This window comes from Colossoma macropomum, unplaced genomic scaffold, assembly GCF_904425465.1.
Source record: "Colossoma macropomum unplaced genomic scaffold, Colossoma_macropomum, whole genome shotgun sequence".
NCBI lineage: Eukaryota > Metazoa > Chordata > Actinopteri > Characiformes > Serrasalmidae > Colossoma > Colossoma macropomum.
The window spans coordinates 41470602-41491707 of record NW_023494785.1 but is presented as its reverse complement, the minus strand read 5'-3'; the positions used below and the strand labels follow the sequence as shown (position 1 = coordinate 41491707).

Genomic DNA, 21106 nt, shown 5'->3' with positions numbered 1-21106 from the left:
TCGAAACATTAGCTGCACACTGGAGGAACACACTTTGGTCATTTCCAAATGAACTGAAGAAAAAGGCTCTATGTAGAACCAAAAAGGGTTCCTCTATTGTTATGATGCCAAGCTTGTGAACCATCTACAACACAGTGTCCATCAATCTCAGGAACCATTTCACCAAGCATAGAACCATTTAATCATGCAAAGGGTTCTTTGAGTGTTCATGGTTCTATACAGAACCACGGTCTTTACTAAAGAACCCTTAAAGAACCATCTTTTTAAAGAGTGTACCAGCTATCACAAGTATTTGATCTAGTAAAATAAATAAATATTAATGCAGACACTGAGGAGAATGAACTAAGCACGTTTTTCATTTTCTAACTAACCACTATGAATTATTCAGTAACTACTATGATTTATTAACTAGGCACTAAGAATTAATAAATAACTACTATTAATTATTAATTAACCACTGTCCATTATTTAGTAACTACTATGAATTTTAAACTAGCCACTATGAATTATTAACTAAACACTATTAATTTTTCCAGTAACTACTATGAATTATTGACTAACCACTATAAAGTATTCAGGAACTACAATAATTTATGAACTATTATTCAGTATTTACTATGAATTATTAACAAACCACTAGGATTTTTTTTCCAGTAACTCCTATGAATTATTATAACCTCTATGAATTTTTCAGTGTCTACTATGAATTATTAACTAACCTCTAGGAATTTTTCAGTAACTACTATGAATTATTAACTTACCACTATGAATTATTCAGCAACTCCTATGAATTATCCAATAACTACTATAAATTACAATATACTATAAACTCCAATAACTACTATTCAGCAACTACTATACGTTTTCAGTAACTACTATGAATTATTAACTAATCTCTATGAATTTATCAGTAACTACTAAGAATTAACTAAATACTATTAATCTGTCATGTAACTACTATGAATTATTGACTAACTTCTATAAATTTTTCAGCAACTACTATGAATTATTAACTAAACACTATTAATTATTGAGTAACTACTAAAATGTATTAACTAAACACTATTAATTTTTCCAGTAACTACTATGAATTATTAACTAACCACTATAAATTATTCAGTAACTACTATGAATTATTAACTATTATTCGGTATTTACTATGAATTATTAACAAATCACTACGAATTTTTCAGTAACTACTATGAATTATTGACTTACCACTATGAATTATTTGGCAACTATCCAATTACTACTATAAACTACAACATGCTATAAATTCCAATAACTACTATTCAGCAACTACTAGACATTTGTAGTAATTACCATGAATTATTTAGTAACTCCTATGAATTATTAAATAACCACTATGAATTTTTCAGTGAACACTATAAATTATTCAGTAACTCCTATCAATTAATAACTAACCACTATGAATTATTCCACAATTACTATGAATTGTTCAGTATCTACTATGATGCAGTTAAAAGAGTGTGGACCCACATACAGACACTTAGTGTTTAAGCTACATGAATAGTTGAGTATTTAAGAAAATACTACCAGTAAATGATGAGCAGCCATCGGTTAGCATCATACAAGTGTTATCATGCTAGTTGGTGACTTCCATTCACTTTTAGCCATATTAACATATTTGGCTGAGCTGTTTCTTTTAGCATGTGATTCTGGACTGGTGTGCTGTTTATGTCCTTCCACCTAGTCACATATTTGCATATCTATAGCTCCCTCTCCTGACAGATATCCCACATTACAGCAGCACAATCCTTACAATAAATGTAAAATGTGTGTCTGAGCTACTGTGGTCTGTACAACTTCACAGCAGACAGTTTTCAGTAGAGAATATTAGTCACAGGTGCACTCATCTCCCACCATGATATCAGTGTGTTTAGCTGTGACTGGACTCGATAGCACTGCCCAGATATGTGATTCCCCTGAGGCCCTATTTTAGTCTCTACGCCAAACCACAACAAACAGCCTCCCTTATTGGCTCAACAAGTCAAACACGCACATTTGGAATTTGAGCCTTTTGGCCTAAACACACTTCATTAAACCTTCTCAAACTTTTAAAATAGCTCACCTGTTTGTTTGACTTCACATTACATTATTATTTATACAGTGTTACTTAGACAAACCACCCTTCATTGTTTTGATAACTTAATTGGGCTTATATTTATTTCCAGGTAGTTGCTATGGTGTTGCTATGTGGTTGCTATGGTTTTCCCACATATAGGTAAGGATTTATTCATCATGATGATTTATTGGCATTTGTTATGTGGATGCTTGGTAATTGCTGTGGTACATGGTTGCTTAGATGCTGCTAAAGCCGATCCAATGTGGTTGCTAAGATGTTGCTAGGCTTTTGCTATGTTATCCCAGGTGGTTGCTAGGGGATTTTTTGGTTTGTGTGTGCTTGGTGTGTGTGTGTGTGTGTGTGTGTGTGTGTGCATTTGCTATGTGCATACTAAGTAATTGCTTTGATACATGGTTGCTAAGGTGCTGCTAAAAGCTATCGAATGTGGTTGCTAAGATGTTGCTAGGCCGTTGTTATGTTGTCTCTGGTGTTTGCCTGTTGCTAGGCTTTTGCTATGTTATCCTAGGTGGTTGCTAGGGGCCTGCTTGTGGTGTGTGTGTGTGTGTGTGCATTTGTTATGTGGATGCTTGGTAATTGCTGTGGTACATGGTTGCTTGGTGCTGCTAAAGGCTATCCAATGTGGTTGCTAAGATGTTGCTAGGCTTTTGCTGTCTTCCCAGGTGGTTGCTAGGAGTTTGCTTGGTGTGTATATGCTTGGTGTGTGTGTGTGTGTGTGTGTGTGTGTGCCTTTGTTATGTGGATGCTAGGTAATTGCTAAGATACATGGTTGCTAAGGTGCTGCTAAACGCTATCCAATGTGATTGCTAAGATGTTGTTAGACCATTGCTATGTTATCTAAAGTGTTTTCTAAAGCTAGGCTTTTCCTATGTTATCCCAGGTGGTTGCTAGGGGTTTGCTTGGTGTGTGTGTGTTTGTCCTGTTTATGAATGTTTGTAGTGTGCATTTAGAGTATTACTGTGCAATAACTGTGTAACTACTGTGCATTAGCGTGTGTGTGTGTGTTTGAATGTGTAACAACTGTTAAATTGCTGTGAATTACTGTATCTAATGTCTATGAGGGGCAGTGTGAAAAGGGACCATTGTGACATAATTTGTGGCAGATAAATCTCTATTCTATGTAAATTTTCTAAACATTTTGCCATTAAATTCATATAGGAAAAACTGTATTTGGATGATTTTTGCATTTTACTATTCTCATATATGATGAACATCTGTGCCAAGTTTGGTGGTTTGTCAGCAGTTAAAGTGGAATAAAAGTAAGGAGAATACTAAGAAGAACTGTAAGTTGCTTTTGTCAACATTACCCACTAACACATAGAGTGAATGTCTGTTACATGTTCTTGGTGTTCCATTCCTTTTATGTGATCAGCTCAAATTTCAGTGGTACAGTTCAGAATTTTACCCACCAGGTAAAGAGGAAATGTTCAACATTTGCTTTTTCTCATAACGAACGCTTTACTTTCAGAATGAAGTGTAAATGTAGTGAATATAGTTTTGCATAGAGGCCTACACAACTACAGCAAACATTAGGAAAGGAAAACTCCAGCAGTTTTCAACACGGTCTCTATATGCAGCATCTGTATCATCCACCAATTACCACTGAAAAAAGTTCAACATGTTTCCATAAACTTTAAAAAGAGCAGAAAATGTGGTTACTTGAAACACATTTATAATAGAAGCCAACGGGCAGTTGCTTCAACAGCTAGTTTAGGCTGAAGATTGCAAATATTTCTCTAAAGGACATGAGAATTCTCTCACTTTTGCATATCAAAACCAGAAACTAATCACTTTACACCAAAAAAAGCAACACAGTGGACTCTTATTATGCAAAATCTATAATAAATTAACTCTTCCTAGGTTGTTATCATCATGCACAAATTCTTGCTCTTTGATAAGACATGCAAAAGCATAGTAGGACACGATAAGCCATGCAAAACCTGCACCCCACCCCCCACCGCCCACCACCACACAGTGACATGTCGTTGTGGTGTGGCTTCCTGAGCTGTGGTGATGCTGAGAACTGTGGTGAGAGAAATAAGTGTAAATGTTATTAGAAGACCTGACAGAAAGGTTGCTAAAAATCATTTAATAAGCGATGATTTGAAGTGTCTTGTCATATTTTTTTCTATTTTTCTTATTGATATCAAGCGAATGTGTAAAGGAGAACTGTACTATTAATAGGGCTTTTCTCTGGGTTTTTCCGTAACGGCTAACACACTTTCATATTTCTGCGTTTCTTTTTCAAACATCTCTCTGAACAAGCGTGCAGACCACCACAACCGCATTTCCTGAATAAAATGTGCAAAAACACCTCATTTTAGATTTTAGCAGAGGGGATTACTCCTAACGAGAATACTTTGTCAGTCACAGCACAATCACATTGAAACAATAAAAAAAACTAGCATTTTGCACTGTTTTATGTCAATCTATACATTTTCTCCCCTATTTAATTAGGTTAAACTCTTAGGTCTCCCTCTGTCAACCACCCAGCAGCAAAACTATAGCAACACCACCTAACACCTGCTGAAAAACAGCTTAAATTCTAAGCTGATTTAGCTGGTTGACCACCTTGTTCAGCTCTTCAGTGCTGGATGACCTGCTTGACCAGCTGGTTAGAGCTGGTAGACCAGCTTTGTTCAGCTCCTCAGAGCTGGATGACCTGCTTGGCCAGCTGGTTAGAGCTGGTAGACCAGCTTTGTTCAGCTCCTCAGAGCTGGATGACCTGCATGGCCAACTGGTTAGAGCTGGTAGACCAGCTTTGTTCAGCTCCTCAGAGCTGGATGACCTGCATGGCCAACTGTTTAGAGCTGGTAGACCAGCTTTGTTCAGCTCCTCAGAGCTGGATGACCAGCTTTGTTCAGCTCCTCAGAGCTGGACGACCTGCATGGCCAACTGGTTAGAGCTGGTAGACCAGCTTTGTTCAGCTCCTCAGAGCTGGATGACCTGCATGGCCAACTGGTTAGAGCTGGTAGACCAGCTTTGTTCAGCTCCTCAGAGCTGGATGACCTGCATGGCCAGCTGGTTAGACCTGGTAGACCAGCTTTGTTCAGCTCCTCAGAGCTGGATAACCAGCTTTCCAGAACTCAAATAAATAGAAATTGTGTATTAAAATTGACAGAAAAATATTCAACAAACAGCTTATCAAGAAAATCTGGACACAGTGTATAACATTACGTTAAATATAAAGACTTTAATAAAATGGGTTACTACAAAATGAACAAAAGCTGTGCAGATTGTTTCTGCACTACTGCTGCATTGTCAACATACCTGATCTTTGATTAGTCATCTGGCCTCAGACTTAAACTTGCAAACCACTCATTTAGCGATCACAGTGATAAGACTACATACAAGCATGACAAGCAAATTTATGTTAAGCGAAGCTTGAAGGCCTAGAAATGAAAATAAAGGTAGACGTGAAGTTGAGCAAACTCAGAACCAGAACCAGTGGGATGATAGAAGAATCATTCTACTGAATTATGTTTAATAAGGTTTATTATTTAAATAAATGGTTAAACACTCCATTTTGATTTTTTTCACTCCCAAAAAATCATAACACTACTGAAACTTTGCAAAATGTGTCAGTAGTGACAGTTTCATTAGTAATTCATTCTCCAAAATCTTGTAGAAAGCTTCCTAAAAGAGTGGAAGCTGTTAAGCAGCAAAGTGGGACCAACTCCATATTAATGCCTATGGATTTAGAATGAGATCATAAAAGCTGTCGAGGTGTCCCAATACTTTTGTATTGTTTATAGGTCAGTTGCTCATGGTGGGGGGGGGTGGTTTTTGATTTCCCCTCACATCCCTCCTCAGACTCAGCTCTGCACGTCTAGCAGCTTCTCGATTCTCCATTGTGGTTTTAGCTGATAAAAAATCAGACTTCAGATAAAGAAGAAGAAGAGCGCTTGGGTAAAAACTGATGACTAAGCTTCTTGGCGTGCCAGGATACGTTAAAAGAAGAAGAGAGAAAAGTAAGCCTTGCTCAGCCTGAGAACGGTTTCAGTTCCTGTTCAACGCCACAAAACCCTCAGCACGTCTTTGGATGATGCACCATCATAGTAGAATTTGGTCTTTACCAGAAGTTTACCAGAGCAGAACTATTGGTAAGAAAGTGGAGGAGAAATGTAAGCTGATCTGCCAAATAAGAGAAGAAAGAACTAAAAGCCACATTAGAGTGGTAATATTATCATGTGACTGACAGGAAAGACGATGAGTTACTGTTGAAATGTTGTCTTTAAAACTGCATGAAATACTTAAACTCACTGGCCATTTTATCAGAAACACCTGCATATATATGCACTTTGTAGCTTTACAGTTACAGACTGAAGCCCATCTGTTACTGCGTGAAAACAAATTAGCCGAGAGCAGCTCTGTGGTCAGAAACCAAAGAGCTGAGGGGCCAGTGTCCTAAATCTTTTTGCATTCTTCTTTTTCCCTTGACGTCAACTTAGAATTTGTGTGGTTTTGTGTACCAAAAACAGTCATAATTCATTTTTACACAACCATTTTCCAACCTCTCTGTATCCCTTACAGTTAAACAGGCTGTTTTTGTTACTGTGCCTTTAAGACTGATATATGTAAATGAGCTCTGATTTGATTGAGTTGATTGACCCCCTTTATAACTTCAGTGTGAATGAGAGGCACTGGAGGTTGCATATAATGGAAATTTGCTTTTCCACGATATGCACCCTTTAGAGGGAAAAGCCACCAATTTTTCAAAATTTCTGAATAATTAAGTGGTTAAGATGTAAACAGAGTCATTCAGAGTGGTTTGGTGTGAAACGCTCTGTTCTAGAGAAACTTACCGAGTCAGAACTGTTCACGGTGGTGGTGATAGGAACCAGACGTCCACCTCTAAAAGCTCCCTCACAGAAAATTATTTAAAAAAAATGCTAATGAATACACTGCATGATGTCTGAGAGATTATTAAATCCATTCACGGTGGAGGGATACATGCATGACTTTGTTTACATCTCAACTACTGAATAATGCCGAAGCTTTGAAAAAAATTCAGTGGAGTTCCCCTTTAACTGTACGCCTACAAGGTGGAACAAGAAGGTTGGTGTGGAGTGGAACACAAGTGCACACAGTGTTTAAAAACTCCATCACCTACAAAATATCCGGTCAGTGGTGGTCCTGTGATGGTCTTTTTCCATTGGTGGAAAGGGCAGAGGGGGGCTGATATAGTGCATTAACAGATGGGCTACAGCAGGGCTGCGCAACGCTGGCCCATGTGGACTTTAATTTTGTCCACCAGAAAGTTACCCTGACCCCAACCTCCTCACACAATAAGAGATCATTTTAGGTAATTTTATGAAATAAAACTTTAACTGTTGGGAAATTGGAAACCTACCTTGTTTATTTGTAGATTGTCTTTCTGTCCCTCGGCCTACCATAAACATTGCATTTTGAACCCCCCCCCCCAAGACAAAGTTTGGGCACCCCTATGCTCTGCACCTCCTGTGTTATGAGATTTAAAAAATATGTGAAAAATGCATGTAAATATATCAGTTTTGGACTGATCTGCACAATTGTCTTAAATAAAAAAAATACAGAGCAGGGTAGCTTTGATTTGGATTTCTAACAATTTACAAAAGATTTTAAAGTAATAACACATTGCTGAGGCTGAGAAGGAGCCTATGTCGTCATACAGACCTCATATAGACATACAATCTGGCAGGTTGAACTAATAATAAAAATAAATCTTTATTCATGTAACATTTTTCATTTACAAAGTTGAACACCACACCACATTTACAAACAATAGAAAATCAGCCACAATACTTCTAGGCCTATGTTGGCCTTAACTAATATGTTTTTAATCTGGATTGAAAACATCTATGAGCTTCCATTCTTAATGCTGTTGAAACTGTGTATGTAAAAGATATTCCACCAACTGAGCTGTGAGAGATCCTAGGAGTTTGCAGTAACATTTATCTAAATGAGCTACAATGTATAAACAGATCTGTAAGAAATGCGTGATGTAGGCTATTAGGAGCTTCAAATGTCATAAGCAAGGCCTTAACTGACAGTGCAAACTTAATTTCTACATAATTTCTACATACATTTCTAAATTTCTACAATAATAGAGTAATAATGGACTGCACTCAAGCCAGCAAGCCTTTAAATGTGTTTATACTGTACTTAAATGTTAAATGTTAAACTAGCCATCAAACTTGCTTTCCTGAAGCTGCAAATGATCATCATCTTCAGAGCATTTTTTTGTTTTTTGTTTTTAATTATTTACATGTTAAAAAGCTGCTGCGCTGCATTAATATCTGAGAACCTGCACAAATACTGTAATTCTGTCCTTAACTAGTGGTAAAGTTAGTTAAAGCCTAGGTAGCTAGCTAGCAAGCTAATAGTATGCTAGCTTACCTAGCAGATTTTAATGTAGGAGCTTTCACTTTGTAGGTATCTTTTTCCTTTGTAAGTATATGATTAGCACTGCTACGATAACGCTGATTTTAGCTAGCTATGAGATTTGCAGTCATAACAGCATCAAGCTAACGGTGGTGAATGTTCACTTTCCCGTGTTGAGTTTAATACTGTACAGCTCGAGCTTAATCTACCTCTCTCAGAAACTACCTCTCAACTCCTGCTAGTAAATTACAGTAAATTTACAGTATTTTTTACAGTGCAGGGCAACACGCTACAGTAGTCAATCTGTTGAAAATATGGAAGCATGAACTTTCTCAGCATCTTCTAGGGGTCTTCATTTTAGGTACACTATATGGTCAAAAGTATTAAGTATTAATTAATTAATACCTCTTAATTATTGAGTGTGTTTCAGATTGAGACCAGCCAGCGCTGAAGACCATAGCACATAAAAATTGCTTATTCTCAGTTGCATCACTTGCTATGGCACTCCAAACTGCCTCAGGATGCAAATTCCATGGCTGAGCAGCTGCACACAAGCCTAAGATTACTGTGCGCAATGCCAAGCGTCGGCTGGAGCAGCGTAAAGTCACTGTCACTGGACTCTGGAGCAGTGCAAACACGTTCTCTGGAGTGATGAATCACACTTCACTACCTGTCAGTCTGATAGATGAATCTGGGATTAGCGGATGCCAGGGGAACGCTACCTACCAGAATGTATAGTGCCAACAGTAAAGTTTGGTGGAGGAGGGATAATGAGCTGTTTTTCAGGCTTTATAGTTCCAATGAAGGATTACGTTAATGCTATAGCCTATAAACACATTATAGATTTTTATATGCTTCCAACTTCGGGCAGCAGTTTGGGGAAGTCATGTTAGAACATGAATGTGACCCTGAGCTCCAGAGCCCTGACCTCAACCCCACTGAACACCTTTGGAATGAACTGGAAAGTCAATCGTGAGCCAGACCCTCTCATCCAACATCAGTGCCTGACCTCACAAATGCTCTTTTGACCGAATGGGCACAAATTCCCACAGACACTCTCCAAAATCTTTGAAAGCCTAACCAGAAGAGTGGAGACTGTTATAGCTGCAAAGGGGGGCCAACTCCATATTAATGCCCAATGAGATATCCAAAAAAAAGCTTATATAGGTATAATGGTTGGGTGTCCACATACTTTTGGCCATATCATTTATGTTTTTCAAATAATAAAACGCAGTCTTGGATATATAAAAATGATAAACTAGCTTTAACTGTAGCTTTTGGTTGCACTGAAAAACAATGACTCATAATAGACATACTAGTCTTTTCATAACAGACTAAGTCATTACTTCCAAGCTTCATACCAACCATCTCTGACAAAATCCTCTCCCACAGGCCAAATGACTGTCATCAACACCGTGCCACAGCCAAAGAAACCACTTCTTTGATTGTATGTAGTTCACTACCAGGCAAAGAAAGCCCACAGCCATATAACGACATTACACAACCAGGCAAAGAAAAACATGCAGGAGTTTGTAATACCGCCTATGAATTAGCAGTTCAGTTAATCGATGTACAGGCCAAACATTCAAAACACATCAGCTACACGACTGGCAGGAAGGGCTCTACATAGTACCAACAAACACTACTGTAACAATGGCTGGTATATAGAACCATTAAAAAAATCTATACATTCCATACATAGAGAACTCCTTTTCCACTGTACACAGTAGTGAAGCGTTTAGCACCAAAAAACTGTTCTCCATGTTTTCCATTGCCCATTGGCCCAGTACTGAAGGTTCCAGTTGTATGGTTTTTGGTACCTGCTCATGATTAGTACCAACAGGACCTAAAAGTACTCAAGATTGTGCTCCTGTGTAACACTTGCAGCTGAAGGCAACAAAACGTTAGCATATTCTTCACTCTTTCTGGTGACAAAGTCACTATTTCATCACCAAATGGACCAAAATGTAAACTAGAACATGTTGATGTCTCAATTTGTATGTTTTTCTGGAATAATTACTTCATAAAGCAGTCACAAAGCTGATATAGCTAGTCAGGAAGCTGACACTAATGGTACCAGTATTTATGCTACCTTCCACGATTGTTTATGTTGATATCTTCACTCTTAAGACAAAAAACTGAACCTTTTAATGACTCTGTACATGATTCTGTGTAAGTGTTCACATTTCTGTGAAAGTCTGCACACAGAACAGTGCAGTATATCATTTATTGTTAGCCAGTAAGTTAAGCTAACAAACAAGGAAGCTAGTTAGCCAAATTAGATGCTTTAGGCTTTAGGCAAGGATATTCAATATATTCATAAGGAATCTTTCCACCTTTGCTGCAGTAACAGCCTCTACTCTTCTGGGACGGCTTTACACTAGCTGTTGGAACATTGCTGTGAGGATTTGATTGCATTCAGCCACAAGAGCATTCGTGAGATCAGGTAATGATGTCGGATGGTCAGTTCTGGAACTCCAACTCATCCCAAAGGTATCGGATGGAGCTCCATGACTCCTGACAACACAGTTCCACTGCGCCACAGCCCTTTGCTGGGGGGTCTTTATACCCTTTATACCCTTGCAAGCAACTATACAAGCAAAGCAAGCTACTTAAATAATACTGGTAATTTATGTAATTTTGCACCATTACTTCATGAAATATTTGTACAATGTAAAAGGCAGCTGCCACTGTAAAAAAAGCAAACAAAAAAAGATTTTTTAAACAGTGCTGTGATTGAGAACAGTATGCTAATTTTACCTGAATTCCTGGAAATTGCTAAGCATATTTTAGGGATAGCTGCAGTGCCTCCTAGGCACCACAAGTGTCCATCATTGCCCTTTTCTGTGTCCCTATTTTTGCCCTCTACCTCCATAGATGACCACTTGTGTAATACTCTCTATTTGCTCAACACTCCTTGATCTTAGGCCATCACAGAGAAGTAGGAGGTGTTCTCGCTGTCCACGGAGCTGAAGGAGCCTGTTGTCCTGCGGCTTGGCCCTTGACTCTGAGTCCACTTGGGCAGGCCGACGCACCCCAGCAGCGCCTTGCACATCTGAGCGAGCTCGCGGCGGAACTTGACGCCCACAAAGCCGTAGAGCAGAGGGTTGAAGGCGCAGTGGGACAGTCCCAAACTCTCCGTCACCACGATGCCAATGTCCAACACATGGTTCAAGCTACAGCTTTGAGTAATCAACCCCAGCCTTAGCAGACTGTCTGTCATCTTCAGAGCATTGTAGGGCGCCCAGCAGACCAGGAAGACCGTCACCAGAGTGATGATGAGTCTGAGGGAGCGTCTCTTCTGCCGCCGAGAGCTGGTGCTGCAAAGCGACCGGAAGATGCGGATGTAGCAGTACAGCATGACCAACAGGGGGAGCCCAAAGCCCAAGATAAGGTTTAGCAGTTGCATAGCAAGCTGCCACTTCTCTGAATTTCCTGTTGAATAGTCTATGAGGCACACCGATCGATCGTTCCCTGGAAGACGCACCACAGTCCGGAACTGGATGTCCACCGCGGATAAGCCCAAGCAGCAGACCCAGATTACTGCGCAGGCCATCTGGGCCAGGCAGGTGTTGCGCCTCCAGCCAGTTTGGACAGCATGGACGATGGCTAGGTAGCGGTCGAAGCTGATGCAGGCTAAGAAGAGCACGCCGCAGTAAATGTTCAGGGAAAATAGGGCCCCTGCCACCTTGCAGACTCCAACCCCAAACACCCACTCATGGGTCCACTGGACAGCAAAGAATGGCAGGATCATGGCCAGGAGGAGGTCGGAGACGGCCAGGTGCAGCAGGAAAGTGTCGGTGAGGGAAAAGGAACAGGGGGAGTGGCGGGATCGTCGGTAGCGGCGGACCACGCACAGTACTAGCGTATTCCCCACCAAGGCCAATATGAAGACCAGGACGTAGACCACTGGAGCGTAGATTTGGGTAAAGTGCCATACCTTATTTAGGCTGCAGGGGGCAGCAAATTCATTGTCTTCTGTGAAAAATGGATAGTCTGCAGAGAATCCCTAAGGCAGAAAAAGAACAGTGTCTGGTTAGACTGCAGAGGTTTCCTTAGGAACTTTGCAGTAAATATTATCAACTAGATAGTAGGTAATATTAGTTTAGTGCATTAATTATGATCCTCAATTAGCAGCCAAAACATGTCAGACTCATGGTATTGGTCTATGCTCTATTAGGTGTTTGCAAACCAAATCGTCGCCTAATCTGAGTTAACCCACAAGTCAGGGTCCACCCACTAGCTAGAACTCCCCCAATCACATGATACTACTAGCGCTAGGAGGGTGAAAGCTAGCAGCTGACACGTTCGGAGGAAAGCACCAACCGTCAGATCTGTTACGTCAGCTAACAGAAGTCTGCGCTGACTAGCATTGTGTTAGTGTTGGGGAAAGAGGGGGGCCATCCTACCCACCCAGAGAGAGCGAAGACAACTGTGCTCTCTTGGACTCCTGGCCATGGATGGCTGTAGCATTACCAGGGATCGAACTAGCGATCTCCTGATGACGCTTAGATGGTTGCACCACTCGGGAGCCCAAAAACATACTTTTCTTTTAATGTAAGTCAATGGAACCAGACAGTTTTCCAAGTACTTTTGGTCCATTCTTAATAAAATTTACACACAATGTAAAGAACAACATGCATTTTCAAAATACGTCAAAAACTGAAAAAATGGAGATAATAGGTTTTCTTCCGACAGCAGACGAAAACCTTGTATCGTTGTATTTTACTATTTGTGTCAAAATTTTGTGATGGACAAATAGAAATGCACCAAAATAACTTGAAATAATCAATTTCTCTATCAATTTCTTACATTATAAATTAAGAAGGTTTTTTCTTCTTCTGTAAAGTGACCTTTTTGTCCTCTGACGGCGATTTAGACTCTCTGGAACATCTTAATGATTACATCTCACACGAATTTAGAAAATTCAGTGTAATTCTTCTCTAAATTAAATATGCTGCTGATGGAATTGACCAAATCCATGCAGTGGCTGGAGCTGCATTGAAGAGAACAGGAACTGAACCTGCGCTCTCAAAACAGATGTGTCAACAGCACACTGTGTCCTTAAAAGGGGAATTCCACCAGTGTTTCAAAACATCCGTACAATTAAGTCGTTAAGACGATTAATGATTACGTCAACGATTCAATTATGCAGAAATCTGTGGAATTCCAGCAATTTCGTGTCACTTTTAGCGCATAATCGACACAGTAGCACACAAAATTAACTCAAAAAGATGTTGCTATACATTAAATTGCTTTCTTGGCTGATGTTTTTGCACAGTGCAGTAGGTCACTCACACAGTCGTATGCAAAATTGTGGACACCACCCCCGTCCAATGATCTGTTCTGATGATTTTCGAAGTAAAATGTGCCATTACTTTTGCACAGGCCTTAATTTATGTTTAGTTTTTCCCCCAATATGTTAAATTCAGTAAATAAACAGTAATTGTGCACTAAAATGTGAAGATGTGTGTTCTCTGTAGAGGATGTGTAGCTTATTTTTACTTAGAAAAACAACCACAGCATATTATTTGACCAGGGGTGCAAACTTTTGCACACAACACTAATCCACAGACGTCTACAAAATAAAAGCCTGAAAGTTCGATAAAAGTCACGACTGCTCGAGTGAATGGATCGACACTTACATAGTCTTCAGTAGTTGTCATTTCCATTGTGAAGATGGGTCATCCAAGAGCTGGTGGAATTCACTCGTCTTGTCTCTCCTTTGGCTGTCTGGTAAGAAGTGGACAGAAAGAGAGAGAGAGAGAGAGAGAGAGAGAGAGAGAGAGAGAGATGGAGAGAGAAAGGAGAAGTGAGGACCCCAGCAGTAGAATCCTCGGCGAGCGCACGAACACAGTGAAGGGAAGTGGTTCAAGTTGTTTAAAGGGAAATTTGATTGCACACATTTTTTTGGGGAAAAAAAGAGACGTAACCCAAAAGCAAAGGAATCAAAGCAAAACCAAAGCAATAAACAAATAAATAAATAAATAGACTATCCTTAATCAATACATTTTAAAAGCAGTAAACCACTTTATAGGAGCTGGAGAAAACATTCTTTACTTCAGTGTACATTAATATAACACAGTTTACAGGCCCATATCATGAAAACTAAATTTTCATTCCATTTTTAATTTTATTTTATAAAATAAAGGGGTTCTTTGAAGTATGTAAACATTGATGCTGAGTACGTTGAAGTTTCAAAACCTGCCATACAGTCCATGACAAAAAACAAAGCTGCCGCTGTTTTGTTGTGACATCACAAACCAACCCATCTATATATGTGCAACTATTCAGCCTACAGCTGTTTACAGTTTACTGAAGTTATAATGAGTGGGCAGCTTTTTGAATGAGGCACAGCCAATCAGAGGAGAACTCATTTGCATACGTTGGTCCTGAAGGTGCAGAAACGCAGCTTGTTTAATTTAAATAAGGGATAAATTAAGGGATAGGTCTGAAAACGGTTGTGTAAAAATTATTTATGACTGTTTTTGCTACGTAAAACAACACAAATGTGGATCTCAAGGAAAAAATAAAATATTCTAAATAGTACAGAACATGGGTGCTACAAATTAAAGTCAGTTTGGGCCGTTTCTATTGGTCCGTTCATCGTGGCATGTTCATACAGTGTAAAGGGAAGCCGGGTTTTAACTTTTCTTTTTTTTTAACTTTTTTTTTTTAAGTTCATCCAGCGCTTCTTCTGAAATGAGGGGTATTAATAGAGAGTTTGTTCCCCTTTTGCTGCAGTAACAGCCTCTTCTCTTCTGGGAAGGCTTTACACTAGATGTTAGAACATTGCTGTGAGGATTTGATTGCATTCAGCATTCACAAGACCATTAGTGAGGTCAGGTACTGATGTTGGATGATCAGCTCTGGATCTGCAACTCATCCCAAAGGTACTGCATGGAGCTCCATCACTCCAGAGAACGCAGTTCCACTGCTCCACAGCCCAGTGCTGGGGGGCTTTATACCCCTCTAGCCCACGCTTGGCATTGGGTATGGCTCAGGTGTGGCTGCTCATTCCACTGGTCAGTGCTTTTCCATGGAGATAATGCAAGCTGTGCTCACTTATACACCACTTTCAGCAATGGGGGCACCTTAAAGCACTGAATTCACTAATTAGAAGAGCTGTCTGGACACTTTTGGACAGATATACTCTTAAAAACATGGTTCTTAAGTAAAGGCAATGATTTTATTTAGAACCGTGAGTTGTATATAGAACCATTTGCATGTTCAAATGGTTCTTTGCAAAGCAAAATGCTTCTTCAGACTGATGGAGAATGTGGTATGTCTCGTTCTTTTTTAAAATGGTTCTACACACTGTTCTACATTACTGTGTGATGCTCGTTCTTCAAGGGTTCTTTAGTAAAGAAAATGATATACAGCCATGAACACTCAAAGAACCCTTTGCATGATTAAAGGGTTCTTTGCATTGTGAAACGGTTCTTCAGATTGATGGAGAAAGTGCTTTAGATGGTTCTATGTAAACCTTTATGAAAATGGTTCTATACAGCACCAAAAATTGTTCTATTAGTGCAAGCTTGACATTGTAACATTAGCAGAACCCTTGTTGGTGCTATGTTCTTAAAAATGATGGTTCTTCAAGGGTTCTTTAGTAAAGAAAATGGTTCTATACAGAACCATGAACACTTACAGAACCCTTTGCATGATTAGGTTCTTTGCATTGTGAAAGGGCTCTTCAGATTGATGGAGAATGCGCCGTAGATGGTTCTATATAGAACCTTTTTGAAAATGGTTCTATATAGCACCAAAAAGGGTTTTTCTTTGGTTACAAGCTTCTATTGTCACAATAGAAGAACCCTTTTTGGTGCTGTAAAGAACCATCTACAGCACATTCACCATCAATCTAAATAAAATGATGCAAAGAAACCTTTAATCATGCAAAGGGTTCTTTGGGTGTTCATGGCTCTATATAGAACCATTTTCTTTACTTATGAGCCCCTGAAGAACCATCATTGTGTTCATCATCAAGTGTTTAGACTTCAAAACATCATCAAGTGTTTAGAACCATTTTCAAAAGGTACTATATAGAACCATATACATGGTTCTGTATATGGTACTATATAGAACCATATACAGCACATGCTCCATTAGCTACTTAAATCATATTACATCAAAACTGGTCAGTGTTTTTCTATGGAGATGCAAGCTGTGCGCACTCGTACGCCACTGTCAGCAATGGGGGCACCTTAAAGCAGTGAACTCACTAATTAGAAGAGCTGTCTGGACACTATTGGACACATAGTGTAGGTGACCCAACAATCAGCTAATAGTTATAACAAATTTAACTATACAAGCACCATTCTTCATTCTGTCTGGATACTTTTGGACAATATGGTGTACATTCCTAACTGCCGTTTGAAAACACACTTCTGTGCGTCGGCCATAAGGACTTTATCAGTCTATGCCGAAATGCAGACAGCATATTGGGAAATAGGACTAGACAAAGGAAACGAAAGAGCTGAAGGACAGAAAGAGCTCGGTTTGATGACTTTCACAACTGAAGTTGAACTTCTACCGTGACTGTCCAACCACAAACCGTTTACAATTGGAGATTCAAATTTTCAGTCCGTACGGGAAAGCAGGGCACAGCATCACGCCTTCTGTTTTCTGGTAAATAACTGTAAAAGTATTTGTGCAACATTCATTCTTTGTTTAGCCCCTTAAACGGCCAGGGCCTGCCGAGGGACCCAAAGCTTTATCACACACTTCAATAACCTAAGAACAGCTCAGCCAGTTTGTATTGAAGTCCCTGTAGTTACTGAATAATAAGCCTTAGTGTGTAATAAGCCTGAGATTTTAGGGGGTGATGGACGGAGGGGCTAGTTGTAAAAGTAAATCAATACTGGTAATTCAATACAAAACACTATTAATTCTACACAGCCTGTTTTGCTGTTGTTTGAATCAGACAAGATTTCCAACAAGAATACGTAAAAATGTATGCATCAAATTAAGGCCTCGTCCACATTTATGTGGATTTTGTTTAAAAAAAAAAGTTTTTTGGAGTTTTTTTTTAAAAAAAAAACTTTGTCTACACCAACACCATTTTCAGAAATCCCACAAATTGCAAAAATACTCACTTGAGCATGTCATCCCAGCAGGGGGCGATAATATCTAAATGCAAAATATAAACCAAGATGCAGAAGCAGAGCTTTTCAAACAAAGTATCGGCACTGCTTTACACTCACAATAGGCTTGATAGATGGCCTACGTAATTTAATATCTCACAAAGATTCAAAGTCCAATTCCTGCCAGAAAATAAAAGCTTAAAACGGACAAAATCTATCACTTGACACAGTGGGGTTTGCCATAGCTACACCCCCACCTCTAAAACACTGAGAGAAGCCTGATTAGACAAACAAGTCACTTTTTTAGCTTTGAATGATTGAGTAGGGCTTTTTCTTCTTTTTTCTTGTAAGTCACGTATCACTACAATATTTGTAATATTTGCAGGGCGACAGTCCTTTAACAAGAACTGAGTGCAGCAGATTCTGAATCCTGCGCACAAAGGAAACTAAGTTCAGTTGCAAACTTGTTATCAACCCCCAAACTGCAGAGTAAACAGAAATGACCTAGCTGTCCCTCGTATTTCAGATGGTTCTGCACATTCGGGAAGTGAAAACAGAAGTAGGCACACGCAAGTTAACAGCGTGATGTCAGTGTTTTTCAGCTTCCAAAAATCTCCATAATGAAGAGTTTTCACAGTTCTTCATTTTGAATTACACTAAATGTTGTTTTAGTGAAAATTAGTGAAAATAAAAGGGAAATTTATGTTTGACTCGGCAAATATCAGCACTATAAACCTGAATCTGTATTTTATCTATTTATCTGTATTGTATCTATAGCCTGTTTTGCATAGCTGTTTTGTATTTCTATCATTATTTACTTTGAGGGTTTTAGTTGTTAAAACTAACCCCCCCATGTGGAGGCTGTACTCTAGCCTATGAATTATTAATAATGCTGTATTATGGTGACTAAAATAATATACGTGTGAATTTTATCACTGTGACATGCAACTTCCTCAAAGTGAATCTTGAGAAATATCTGATTGCTGATGATGGTGCTGTGGAATTATGAGAAGATGACCAAAAGCACGTTTTACTTTGACCTGTTTAACAACAAAAGAAAAACCATTCTACATTTATCCTACTTTAGGGTTTGTCCCACTCGCCCATAATATAGCTTTTGTTCATGTTTCATACATACTGAAAATATTGAATTTACTTGATTCACTCAACAGAATTTCCACATATCATCCACATTTTGTCTTTCTGTTTACTAGCTTTTGCCAAAAATTGTGCTATTTTATTTGTGATATATAATTGTGATATATTTTATTCAGTTGAAAATGATGACTAAATGACACATTGCCTTTTCAGTGCAGACTATATGCAGTGTGCAAAAGTTTGTGTGCCCCAGTCAAACGACTTTTTTTTTATTTTCTAAGTGAAAATAAGTCAACACATCTTCTATAGAGCATATTTTAATGCACAATAGCTCTTTATTTGTTGGTTTTAATGTACTGAAAATTGTGGACAGGAAACGTAGCCATTGCAAAAGTTAACGCATATTTTACTTAGAAATTTAACAAAACATGTCATTTGCCTGGGGGTGTACAAACATTTGCATACGACTATACATATCTAATTTTTTTCAGTTCTAATTTGTTACACACATACCCAAAGGATGGATTCCATACAAGTGCGGTTATACTGAAAAAGCCAATAACCGTTACCTTCGTACTGTTTCCAGAGAAGGATCTCGCTGTGATGGTGAGCTGATTAGGTCTGAAAGGCTTCAGGAAATGAGTCTGTTTTAGTTCTTCCTGAACTGGCTGAAGTCCCAGACACGCTGAGCTTTTCATCTATATTAAAGATAGTGATGCATGGAATTTACTTGATTTAAATCTATATATCATAATAAATGTATACATATGTATATATTAATATATATATATTATGCTGCATAGATGTATAGATATATAGAATACAATACATATAACAGTAACTCAGATACTAAAAAAGAAATATATATATATATATATATATATATATATATATATATATATATATATATATATATTTAGGATGCAGATTAAAACATAAACTTATTGTTTATTCACTATTTAAGGTGTAAAGCTTTGATATGGTAAACAAATTGCAAATGATATTAAAGAATAAACTGTAAATTATCTATTCATAAACATTTTTGGCCTATAATTATGAATAGTTATTTGATCAGTGGAATGTTTTTGAAATATGAGGCACTCTGGGTGTTCATACAACCCTGCTTCTTAAGTTAATAAAATATATTAATAATATATAATATATAATAATATAAATAAAAACAGAATGCAATGATGCGCAATCTTTTCAACCCTGTATTTGACTGAAGATAGTACAAAGACAACATCTCAAACGTTGAAAATGCTAAATTTTACTGTTTTATCAAAACTGTATGTGCATTTTGAATTCGATGCAGGCAAAATGTTTCAAAAAAGCTGGGATGGGGCAACAAAAAACGAATAAAGTTCTATAATGCTAAAAAGTGACTGTATAAAAAGAGCATCTCGGACAGGCTGAGACTTTCAGAAGTAAAGACGCAAGATAATGTCAAACCATATTCTGCACGTGTTACAACAGCATGACTATGTAGTAATAGAGTCTGGGTGCTAAACTGGCCTGCCTGCAGTCCAGACCTGTCACCCACTGAAACATTTGGCATGTAGCAGTACATGCTGTTTACTAGTTATACTCAAATACAATGAAATAAGAGTTGCATTCAAATTCAATAGATATTTTTAAATGATGTGCAAATTTGTTTAGCTTTTAACCTGTATATACGTTTGAAGAGTTTAATGCCTCCCACACAAAAAGTTATTACATAAAATGGTTATGAATTCACTGTTGGATGTCTGAGACATTGATTGGTGATAGTTTTCAAGTCTATTTATGAGCCTATTTGAAAGGCAAAATCATAAACCAACTTCTTTTTTCATATTTATCACTATTTTACCATCATAAACATTCTATATAAACTCTCAGAAGACTCGTGTTCGTTCACTGGTAGTTTTGGACAGGAAATAAAATGGCTATATTTGTGTTGTAGCCATGGCGACCCCTGGTTCCTATCACCACCGCTGTAAAGAAATCTGGGTCTGTTTCTCTAGAATGTAGCATTTCACACCAAACCACCCAGAATTAGCTGTACTGAATAATGTAGGTAGTCAGTAATGCAATTCTGCAGAAAAAAGGTGGAAATGAATGAATACATAATAATAATTCTGTGTTCGAAGTACCTAATCTTGGTCAGTCATCTTGACTTCTATGCTGTAGTAACTTTATTTAGCACAGAGTGGCGCTGTTACCTTTCTCATCTACAGTGAATGCAATATACATACAGTTATTTAAGGCGGACCCGCAAAACACTCTGGTCTACAGACGCAGAACCATTAGCATGCTACGTCATTAGCTCCTGAGAAACCACACGATCAGGTCTACTTGATTTACATAACAACTCAGCACGGACTGAGGCCAGTGTGTGCTTAGCATGACGCTAATTGGTGAGGTATAACCTGTTAGCTACGTTAGCCTCGTAGCTCCAGTGAGAATCTGAAGAAGT

General features: G+C 38.4%; 1 protein-coding gene across 2 annotated transcripts; it reads right to left on the bottom strand.

Annotated features, from left to right (window-relative positions):
- Window positions 1-9053: 9053 nt before the first annotated feature.
- Window positions 9054-19298, bottom strand: cxcr3.2 (chemokine (C-X-C motif) receptor 3, tandem duplicate 2). 2 transcript variants are annotated; one of them, XM_036595092.1, is made up of 3 exons: window positions 19221-19298; window positions 14113-14200; window positions 9054-12476 (listed from the first exon to the last, which is right to left on the bottom strand). In XM_036595092.1, the coding sequence occupies exons 2-3, from the start codon at window positions 14137-14139 to the stop codon at window positions 11391-11393; spliced, it is 1113 nt and encodes a 370-aa protein (XP_036450985.1). In that variant the 5' UTR covers window positions 14140-14200; window positions 19221-19298; the 3' UTR covers window positions 9054-11390. The 2 variants fall into 2 exon arrangements, with proteins under 2 accessions (XP_036450985.1, XP_036450992.1); XM_036595099.1 differs by having other exon boundaries at window positions 14113-14196; window positions 19221-19263.
- Between the last annotated feature and the right edge of the window lie 1808 nt (window positions 19299-21106).

Coding starts and splice junctions, on each gene's coding strand:
- cxcr3.2 (XM_036595092.1), bottom strand. CDS start 14,139: ATGGAAATGACAACTACTGAAGACTAT. Junction 12,477..14,112: donor TGACAACTACTGAAGACTAT/GTAAGTGTCGAT, acceptor TTTCTGCCTTAG/GGATTCTCTGCAGACTATCC.